Below are 10,996 nucleotides of genomic sequence, written 5' to 3' on the forward strand. Positions count from 1 at the left end.
AGTTAGGTTCCTGGACAAGTGGTTGTACATCCCAGGCTGGTTCTGGGCTTTAACTGAAATTTAGTATTTCTCTATTTGATGTTTGCAGTTGGTTTCTGATAAATGCTCATTTTTAAAGACAATTTCCCCCCATTTCTTTTACTCAGAGGGTTATTTTTGTTTGTTTAATCATATACTTTTTAGTTATCTACTTAAGGGCTTTTAGTCTAGGAATGAGGGGTTCTCTGCAGGCCAGGGTGCGCTAGATGCTGGCAGCTGTGGTATCCCTCTCTGGGGCGCCCAGAGCTGTTGACCTTCAGCACAGTCAAGCCCAGGGGTGGGAGCAGTCACTGGAGTCAGGGGCCTGAGTCCATCTCTGCCACTAAATCCGTCTGACCTCAGGCCCAATCTCCTACGTGGCACCCCGTCACTGACCTCTCAGGACTGTGTGCAAAGGATGCTACTGTTCATGAGGCAGAGCCCCACAGTGGGGGTGCAGGGGCGTGAGGTGCCGTGGCCAAGCCTGCAGGCAGCCCTTGCAATTGTGCTGAGCCCCAGCGTCCCAGCTGCGAGCCCCACCACACTGGATGGTAAGGTCTAAACCAGGCAATGCGTGGCAGTCATGGTGGGTATCCATTTTGGGGATACTTCCTTCTAGCACTGAAATCCTGAAGCTGTTAACACCAGGGGGCACCTGGAGGGCAGGACAGGGAGGCCTGGTGCTGCTGCCAGCTTGCTTGGACGTGGGAGGGTCCCTGGCTATTCCAGCCTAAAATCCCTACTTGTTGAAAGGGGAGTGGAGGGGGCCGGCTCTCGTATCCCGCACTCTCGTTTGGATGTGCCCCTGGACCTTGTGGGGTAGGCCTGCTCTGAGGGACACAACGCCCTGCTGGGTGGAAACAGCCCGGGCAGAGGGACCCAAGATGGATCACAGAACAAGGATTACGATAATGTCAAGTTTAATCTGCCAAATATACAAGTTGGAATTGTGGAGCGCGTTTTGCCTGGGTGCTGAACAGTAAACAGGTTTCTTGAAATGACTGATGGGAAGGGTTAAGAACGGGCCCTGGCCAGACGGGTAGGAATGGGGCAGGGAAGGGCAGAGGAGAGGCCTCAGTCGGAGGGAACTGGCCAGGGATGAGCCATGACCCTTCAGGGACCCAGGGGCAGGGGCTCCCAGATGACAGCCTCTCTGTGTAAGCACCCAGGCAACAGACAGGCTGGTTGTTGCAAACTCGCCAGCAGCTGCCCCCAGCACACCGCCCCCCACCGTGCAATCTACTGGACAAACCGAAGCTCTTCTTACCCCACCTCCCAGGCACCCCCAACAAGGGTTCTGAATTCTAAAAACAGGAAAAACATTCAAATGGTTACATGTGAAATGCTGTCCTGCATCTTTCTGTCAGCAAAGATAGCAGCTGCCCCTCCCCCTAGCCCCCCTCCCACCATCCCCCCAACAATTTCTGTGCCAAGATGAAGAGGAGGCCCCAGGCTGTGGGGGGCTCCTTGTCTTGAGGGGCTGCTGCAGTGGTGCCAGGGCACAGGGTGGGCGAGCCATGGCAGCAGTGCTGGACGCATGGCCCAGTCCCCTGGTATCTCCTCCCTCCAGCCACGCTACTTATTCAGGGAGAGCGACTGCATACGTCTTCCTGACAAAGTCGCGTCATCTTTTGCTGAAGGTAGAAAGGGAAGGAAAAGGTAGAGTTAGAACAACCCCTCCACACACACAGCCGCATCCCCAGAATCGCAGACCTGTAGGTCTGAAAGGCCTCAGAAAACATTGTGTGCAACTGGCTCAGTGGGCAGGTGAAGAGAAAGAGCCAAGGAGAAGGGCCCACCTCACGCCGTCCCAAGGGAGGTTCCTGCTGAAGCCACTGGACCCAGGTATCCAACATTCTTGCCGAGTCTGGGGCCCACTCCATAAAGGCCACCAACACACACTCCATGGGGAAACAGAAACTCTTCTTACCTGCCCTCCACCCCCAGGAAAAACCCCTTAATTCCAACCGCTTCCCCGTGAAGTCTACAATCAGCAACAATGTTCCAACAGTCACACAGGAAGTCCTTTCCTGCTTGGGGTCTGTGAAGCAGGAGCTGCAGCAGGGAGTTGGGCTAACCAGGTATCTCCAGTGGTGAGAATGCCCCTAGGCAATTGGTTTCCCATTTCTAGGCCTCAGTTTCCTTGCTATTTGGTGAGGAGGCAGGATAGCAGGATCCCTAAGGGCTCTTGTCCCACAAGGGACCGTGCATGAGACCAGGACACAGAAGGACATGAGTCAGAACACTCTTGTAAAGCAGGCCAACTCCCCACAGCCAACCTGGCCTAGAGGAGCCCGTGCCACCTTTGGTCCCACTGGAGACGTGGGGGAAGAGACACGTGGGCCACACCTCCTCTAAGTCTGCCCCTTGTCCCCCTTCCCAAGCTGCTAGGACACAATGGTGACCCCAGGCAGCTGTCTCAGCCACACAAGGCAACTGAGACCCTGGTGGGACCTGCCAGACGCGAAGATCACACCTAAACACCCCTGAGGCCTCCCTGACCCGGTGGACAGTGCTCTGCCAGGGCTGAAACCCATACTGACTCCGTGCTGCTGCTAGGGCCTCACAACACCTGGGGCGGGGGGGGCATAGGAAGAGCCACCTGCAAGTGCCACCGACACACACACACACATACACACTCAGGGCCTCCAATCTCACCGCTCCCCATTTCACAAGGCCAGTGAAGTGTAGGGTCGGTGCCCAGAATCAAGCGCTCCAGAGGCTCAGCACTTACCTTTCCGCTCTTCCTCTTTCTTCCTGGCAGCCTCCTCCCGCTGTTTCCGGATGATCGCCAGCCGGGCAAGGTCGGCCTTGGCTTGCTCTGTCTTCCCAGCTAAATGCATTTTCATGTAACGCTCTTTTGCTTTCTGCTTCTCAATTTCTTCTCTGTTTGGATAAAATGGTGTCACAAGGGACATCTTCCCCACTGTTATCAGCTGAGCTGGATGTGGGAGCCAGAATTAAGGCCAAGTACTCAGGCTGGGGCCCAAGCGGAAGGGGGCACCCTGGCTGAGGGAGGGGCCCTGGCTCTGTGTGCCCCCTCCCTGATGGACACTCACCCAACAAGCACGCAGAGGACAGGCCTGGACCTCTGCACGACAGGCTCAAGGGGCTGGGGAAAGTTCAAGTGGTCCACTCAGCTTCCTCAGATGGAAAACACAGGATGGGGGTGAGCTCAGCATCTGTGACCTTTGGAAAGCCTTAGCACAGAGTGGACCATACCTGGCTGGGGCGGTGGGGGTGGGGGGTGCAGGATGTGGCTGACTAGGGGCTGGTGTCCACATGAGAAAGAGGGACCAAAACCAAGTGAACTGTGTGTCCAGAGAAGACGACCAAGAGGAGGAAGGCACTACAAACCACACTTTGTAAGGAGTGGAGAAAGGAGTGGACCAAGTGGCCTTGGATGGGAACAGACCCAATCTCAGATCAACACAATAGCACTTTCTCAGTTAGAGAAGCTCATGTGTGTGTGAGGCTGCTCCCAAGTGGGGAGCCCCCATGGATAGGGGTGTGGGAATAAGAGCTGGACTCCCATGGGACAAAGGTGACAGCCACCAACTTTCTAAGTAGAGAGAGGTGAGGGCAATTTGTTTCCCATTGAGGATCTCCTTCCCAAGCCTGAGATTCTGAACTGGGGGGTCCCATTTATACCAGGTTCTTGGAAGAGCCAGGTTTTGGAGGGAACAGGGTAGCCCTGCATGGCAGGAGGCTGGGGGAGGGACTTGGCATCTCAGAGGCCTCACAGCACACAGGGCTGAGGAATAATGAGGAGGCATGGAGCCTGACCGGGGGTGGGTTGGAGGAGAGGGGTGAAACCCAGCAAGCAAGTCAGATGAGCAGGTATCTTGCCCAGAAGACTCTGGACAAGACACTTGCTAGAGATGAGATGGGAACACCTGCCAGCCCAGCAGATCCTACCCTGGGAGGGAGGAGGGGGCACGGAGGCATCTAGAATAAGCAAGGCTGCATGAAGGCTCTGCAGGGCCTCCTCAGTGAAAGCTAAGTGCAGGCAGGGTGCGGGCCCTTATGGCTTTCACTCCTCAACCCCAAAAGGCAGGAGTAGCAACAGGATGCACTTTTCACTGTGAGAAGGAAGCTACTGGAGGGAAGAGTCTTCTACAGCCTCCATTCATGGGCCTTTCCAATGGGTTTTTCATAGACCCCTTAGCTGTCATGGGGCCAACACAGGAAGCCCACAACCTCTTGTAAGGCCCTTGATGTCACCTGGTGGCCATCAAAAGTCAGGGCACTACTTGTGGAAAACGGGCCATGTGCAGGGCACTTTGGTACTCGATTGTGATCCTCGCACAACCTCTGAGGAAGCTATTACCTGCAGCAACATTTTCACCTGGGAATTGGTGAGGGCTGGGGAGAGCCAGGGGCCCTCCCTGCACTGTGCTGCCTTCTGGATACCACAGTCCCTAAGTCCCCTCCCAAGCTCCACGGCCATGACATTACAGGTGGATGAGGGCCAGAATGGTGAGATCAGGCTGGGTAAGGTGGCGGCCCTGGAGGGGGGGTGCTCTACAGGAAGGGAATGTAGCGGAACCCTCTGCATTCCGGGATTACTTCAAGTGCAACACTCAGGTCTGAATCGATTCTATGTATTTTCCCTGCTACATTTCTATTGGTGAATAAAATATTCTTTTGTTCTGTTTTTTGGAGAAGCTCCTACAGTGGCTTTTGGGGAATGAGAAAAAACAGAAATCAACACCATAGCTGGAGCCCCCACACAGTCACTGGGGACCTGAGCCGGAAAAGCGAGGGCCTCAGAGGAGGTGGGTGCCTCAGCCCCCCACAGGTCAGCCCCCGGCCCATGTGCCCAGGTCACCAGGCCCAGAAGCAGAAAGTTACCGTTCTCTCCTTGAGAGCTCCTTGGGCCCGTCCAGGTCCAGTTGTGTGACCTTTTTGGTTGTCTGTGCCACCCGGTTGGGGTTCTCGATGTCGATAAGCCCTTCCACACCTTTGCGCTTTTGCTAAGATAGAACGAGAAGCTGGCCATTGGAGTTTCGGTCCTGCAGAGCCCCTGAAGGCACTCCCACCATCTCCCAACAGCCCATCTGGATACAGGACACCACAAACATAATGTGTCTAACACAGAACTCGAGCTTCACCCTCACCCACCCAGCTCCTCCCCACAATCCTAAGCATGGCCTTATTCCTCTCTCCCCCGGCCCCCTCCTAACCCTCAGCAAACCCCAATAAATCTACCTAGAAAATATGGCTTAAATCTACCCACTGTTCTGCACTGCCACTATCCCAATATAAGCCACAATTTCTTATCTGAGTACTAGCCACCATCTCCCTGCTTCTACCCTGAACACCCTACAATTCACTCTTTGCAGAGAAGCCAAAACAATCTTTTTTTTAACTTTTATTAGTTGTACTATTCAATTTCTCTCCTTTTTTTAGTTTCTACGTCTGTCGCCTCTTCTTTATATCCTAAGTTACAGAGGTCCTGCTCAGTTAGTCTTCAGCTGATTCTCAAGGTTGATTGTTCTAATTTAGCTATAATTTTAATGTGCTCTGGGAGGCAGCAGGCATAGCGTTTCTCTCTTCTGCCACGTTGGACCTTCGCCCAAAACAATCTTTTAAAGCAAGTCTGGTCATGTCTCCCTCCAACTCAAGACCTCCACCAACTGCCCTCTACAGTGAAACCCAAACCCCTTCAACACGCATGCCCTGCTCCTTACAGCCTTTCCTCCCTCATCCCTAAGCTCTCCACCCCGTACCCGCCAAGTCACAGCCCAACCCCTCCTGTTCCCTGAACATGCTCAGGCCGTGCCCACTCCAGGGTCTTTGCACTGGTTAATCTGGCTGCCGGGCCACCTCCTCACCACACACTACTCTAAGTACCTTCAATCACCGTCTATTTTATCTGTAATACTTCTCACTACTTGAAATTATACTGTTCATTTACTTCCTTATTGTCTATCCAATCACAGGCCCCTCAGCGAAGGGGAGATGTTCTAAGCTATGCCTCATTAGGCACGTGTGTTGTTGTTCGAACATCAGAGTGCACTTACAAAGCTAGAGGGCATAGCCCACTGCTGTGACTGGATGCGCTACACCCTTACAGGACTGGCATTTACACCAGCATCACCGCGAACATTGCAGAGTAACGTGTTGCCCCACCACAGTATACAGCTACAGCGTCACTAGGTGATAGGAATTTTTCAGCTTCGTTATAACCTTATGGGACCACCGTCATATATGTGGTCCATCGTTAACTGAAACGTCGTTATACAACACGTAACTATCTCCCTATTAGAATGTAAACTCCTACAAGCTGGGAGTTTGTGATAATCAATATGCACGTGATAAATGCTGAGTGAGTCTGCGTCCCAGGCCCCCACCAAACTCAGTACCTGGTAATCATCTTCTTCATCCTCACTTTCATCTGAGTCTAGTGATTTCTTCTCCTTTTTGGGGTCACCTGCAGCCCCATCTCCACCTTCTTCTTGTTCCTCTTCTTCCTGTTTCAGAAATGGACAACCTGCAGAATCAAAAACGCAAAACAAACCCCCAACACTGTGACCCCGGCCCCCACATCCCCCATACGGTGGACCTTGAGAAATTCAGCCTGCAGAAGGCTGGGACCAAGGATGACAAGGGTCTCACTCTGAGACCCTGGCTCCCAGTGGGAGACCTGTCAGAGGAAGCCTATCCACTTGACTCTGCAGCCTGGAAGCCATTCCCACAATCCAGCAAGCCCATCACACAGCCATAAATGCCGTTCCCCTTCTCAGCCCAGGTACCTCATCTCCCAGGATCAGACTCAGCCATGGGGCTAGAAACCATAGTCCTGCTCAGCTGCCCTCCTGCTCCCCCAGCTGCCAAACTGTGCTCGCATTCCCAGGCGAGTCCTCCCCTGCTTTCCACTCCAGGGTCAGTGGCAGGCCAGCCACTCTAACCTGCCCATGCAGATGTCCTGCTACACTGGCTTCCCACGACAACACCCCAGCACGCCCCTTCCCTCCACCTTTCTTACCTCCCCACCAAAGAGATCCTTTACAAAAACTGTACGTCCTTCCCCGCTTAGTACTTGCCTACACATTCTCCGAGGTCCTGCTCAACTGCCAGCCCCTCCACTAGGCAGGCCCTCCTCCACCCTCCCTTCTCGGGGCTCCAAGGTACTATACAACTGTGTCCCTCCTCTGGCCTGACTGTGCCCCCTCCGGCCCTTACGCAGGTGAGGATCTAATTCTGACACCACCAGTGACAGAAACATATTTTGTTCCTGACAGTGGGCTGGAAAAAGCACTGCAGAAACAGAGTAGAGGGAACTACTAAGCTTGGACTGGAGTCAGAGAAGAGGTGAAGTGAAGCAAGGTCTGGGGGAATGAACGGCTATGCCTGCTGGGGGTGTGGAAGGCAGGCCATCAGGTTACGATGGGTTTGGCAAGCAGTCCTCAGGGCTGGAGCCAACAAGCGCTGGTGCTGGGAGCTCACCCTGGGGATGGGCAGAGCCTGGCAGAGGGAGAACCCCGAGAAGGCACGAACACAGGACCAAGAACAGATACCCACTAAGGCAATCGTTGCTGAGTGAACAAAGCTCTAGTTGATCCAGGGGATGGCTCCCCTCTTGAGTGCCATCAGTTGTTCTGAGACTCCCACCTGCTTCTTGCTGCCCCCCCCCCCCCCCAAACCTCAGGTGTAGGCCTTTCCCTGAGAATGGGTGGTCCTTGCCTGGCCTCTCTGGGTACCAAAGAGGCAGGGCACCACCCTGGGACACTGGCGTGGCCTGGACAGGCATGTACTCACCCTGGCCTTCTGCTTTTCAGCCTGGAGCTGTGCATCGATCTCCTCGGGGCTCGTGTACTGCCGGGCCCGGCCTTTGTGGCCTCCCTTTCTCCCTGCATGAGGAGGTGAAGTTGAGGAGGGCGGAAGGGAAGCAGTTCCTTGACTACCCAGCCCGAGGGCTGTCATGCTTGCGGCGTTCTCATTGGAGGCTGCAGACCTCACCTATCCCTCACCAAGCACCCTCCAAATCCATACTCCCCTCCTCGTGTTCAAAAGACAAAAGAGGCAGCACATGACCACTTGATGGGGCACTGAACTGTGTGCTGGATGTAGGTTCCCACAAACAGGACCTGAGGGGAGGATATGGGGGAGGGCATACCGCATACAGTGACTGGCAAAATCCCCTGGTCCCTTAGAATCCAAACATAGCAGACTCAGACGCAATCATGAGAACGTGTAACACTTACACCTCTGCTGTCACTACCGTTCTTTTTACTTGCAATGTTCTGTCACAGCCATGGGCTCTTTTGATCCTCAGAACAAACCTACGGTGTAAGAATTACAGCTGGTCCCATTTTATAGACAAGGAGACTTAAGATCAAAGAAGAGTGAAGAGCACAAATGCTAGAGTCCAACTCTGGGGTTCAGATCTCAGCTCTACCACTTACTCGCTTTGTGACTTTGAGCAGGTACTTAACCTCTCAGAGTCTCAGCTTCTTCATCTATGTCCCTACTTCATAGGGTTGTCACGAAGATGGAGTTGTTAACACATGTAAAGCTGTTGGGACAGTGCGTGGCACAGGGATAAGCACCACAAAAATGTTTGTTATGATTCTTCCTTTTCTCTCTAATAATAGTATTTGGTGTAGGGGGAAAGCCACTGGCCACATCCGTGATTTACTACAAATGTGAGCGAATGTAAAACACTCACGTTCACCTAAATGGTATGGAAGAAAGAGAAAATTTAATACCTATAGATAGGAGAAAACTTTATTTTGCTTAGAGTAAGAAACATAGCTGGCAAACAAAGTGAAGACTGAAAATAAACCTAACTACCATCTAAGAGTTAAAAATATGACTAGCAATTTTAAGTTCATCTAAGTGTATCAGTTTTATAGTCTGACCCTGTTGAGCCAGGACACTATAGAGACCCCTGCTGAAGCCATTGGCCAGTTTCATAGCAGGGTGGCATCCCCTCCGCTTGTCCTAGAAGAAACTGGGTGGCTGTGGCCTCGACCCATCCCCAACCTTTCCTGAAAGCTGTGGCCCACCTAATTTCAAGTGAGTCTCTCACTGAGGGCAGAGAATCTGTGAGACAGCCAGAGCTAGTCTGGACTCCAGAGACACTAAGAGCTACTGGCCTCCCCTGAGTTCCTAGACAGCAGCTGGAGAGCCATAATTGGGCTGCTACAAAATACACCACCCATTTTTAATGACTACCTCGGTTCCCAGGAGTGTCTCAGTCTATGCTCATGAAAAACCTATTATGAGATCAAGCTTGCCATTATAACCAACACCCTTTCTTGCACTCTTAAAAGTCCACGCAATAGTAACAACTCAAAATTGGCTACTACAGGCTCCCACCCTGCACACTTGGCTATGAGATACTGACCTTAACTTGGTCTACAGTAACTTTCATCTGCTCTTCGTGTCTTCAAAAACGCTTCCCAGTTACGTAACGCAAGCAAGAGTTGGTCCTTTGTTCATGGGGAATTTGATATTTTAACATACCCGTGTTTTGTTTGGCTTTTGAAGCAAATTAATGCAAGCAAGAAATATAAAACTTGTCTACACATAAAGCTTTTCACAAGCCAAAAGGCCAAATCATTTAACCAAGAATTGATATTTAGGACTTTCTAATTGTAACATCCAACCTTGGCTCAAAGTACCTTTGAAGTCGGACTCCTAGAGCCAGAATTCTGGAGTTGGAAAGGCTCCTTTTGCCAAACAGGAGACTTAGGAACAGAGGTAACATGGCCCTTCTTACCACAGAATAAATTAGTAGATAGCAAAGTATAAATGAATTCTGCTCTGTAAAACCCAGTATCTCTGGGAGCAGAGTCAGGAAGTCATTTAGGTTTGAAAAAGCTCCAAGTAGATTTTCCTGTGGGCTGATGCATCTCAACCAGCACGACACATGAGCTACCAATATTACCAGAACCACCATCTGTTCTGTGCCAGAGGCTAGGCAGGCACTTCCAGCGCTCTATCATTTTATGACCCCCAACTCTCCAGGCTAAGGATTAGCAGCCAGGTGTTCCAGATGAGGAAAACAGGCTGGAAGTTAAATAACTTCTTCAAAGTCACGTGTTGGGCTTCAAACTGAGAACTACCGAAGCTTAGGGAAAGCGGCTGGAGGACGACAACGCACTGGGAAGCTGTGGATCCTTTACCTTCTTGGCCAAGGAACTGACAAAGTCTTACAAATAACAGCAGTTAATCCTTACTGGGCACTTAAGGGCCGCCCGGCACTGTATTGTGCACTCCACCTAGTGTAAGGCTCTCGTCAGTACTATGAGGTAGGGACAATCGTAACCCCGTTTCCAAGTGAGAAAACCGACACACAGGGAGCTTAAGCGACGGGCTCAAAGGCACACATCGAGCCGCTGCTGAATGGGGCAGTCAAAGCTAGGTCGGCCAGGCTCAAGAGCATTAAGCTATGTCTCACTACGCAGGCCTGGCTCGACCAGAGCCCAAGGCCCACATTTCACACGCGAGCCAGGCAGGCCCTGCACAAGGCGCGGGACAAAGTGACTCAGTCACCGGCGAACCTAGAAGGGCAGAAGCTTCAGACCCTCCAGGCCAGGAGAAGCGCACCCTAAAACTGGCCTTCTGTGTCCGATCCGAGGGAGTGGCTCGAGGCCACTGTGGTCCTCAGTTTCCCCATCTGGACAATTGGGCGTCGAGGCCCAGGCTTGGACCTCAGCCGGCGCGGACGTCCCCCCTTTGCGCCTCTCTCCGAGGCTCCCACGGGTTGAGTGGACAGCGGGAACCGGACTCGAACGGCCCCTCGAGGCCCGCGGGCCACGCGCCCGGCCCTCACCTCCTTTAGGCATCGCGGCTCCGGCGGCTGCGGCGGCGGCGCCTCGAACTGACACCGGAACCGGAAATACTTCTGGCTCGACTTCTTCCGCCCAGCCCAGTACCCTCAGCGCGGCGCCGCCGCCGCTGTCGTCGCAAGAACCGGGGACCTCAGGGAAGCCGGCGCACGAAGCCGGACTGTCCCGCGCGCTGC

General features: G+C 53.0%; 1 protein-coding gene across 1 annotated transcript; it reads right to left on the reverse strand.

Moving 5' to 3' along the window:
• Positions 1–921: 921 nt before the first annotated feature.
• PDAP1 (PDGFA associated protein 1) lies at positions 922–10,946 on the reverse strand. Its single transcript, XM_019718327.3, has 6 exons — positions 10,805–10,946; positions 7,783–7,874; positions 6,387–6,494; positions 4,873–4,994; positions 2,753–2,904; positions 922–1,652 (listed from the first exon to the last, which is right to left on the reverse strand). The coding sequence occupies exons 1-6, from the start codon at positions 10,815–10,817 to the stop codon at positions 1,594–1,596; spliced, it is 546 nt and encodes a 181-aa protein (XP_019573886.1). The 5' UTR covers positions 10,818–10,946; the 3' UTR covers positions 922–1,593.
• Positions 10,947–10,996: the final 50 nt, after the last annotated feature.

Source organism: Rhinolophus sinicus, chromosome 3, assembly GCF_057876585.1.
Source record: "Rhinolophus sinicus isolate RSI-liver-muscle chromosome 3, RSI-T2T, whole genome shotgun sequence".
Lineage (NCBI taxonomy): Eukaryota > Metazoa > Chordata > Mammalia > Chiroptera > Rhinolophidae > Rhinolophus > Rhinolophus sinicus.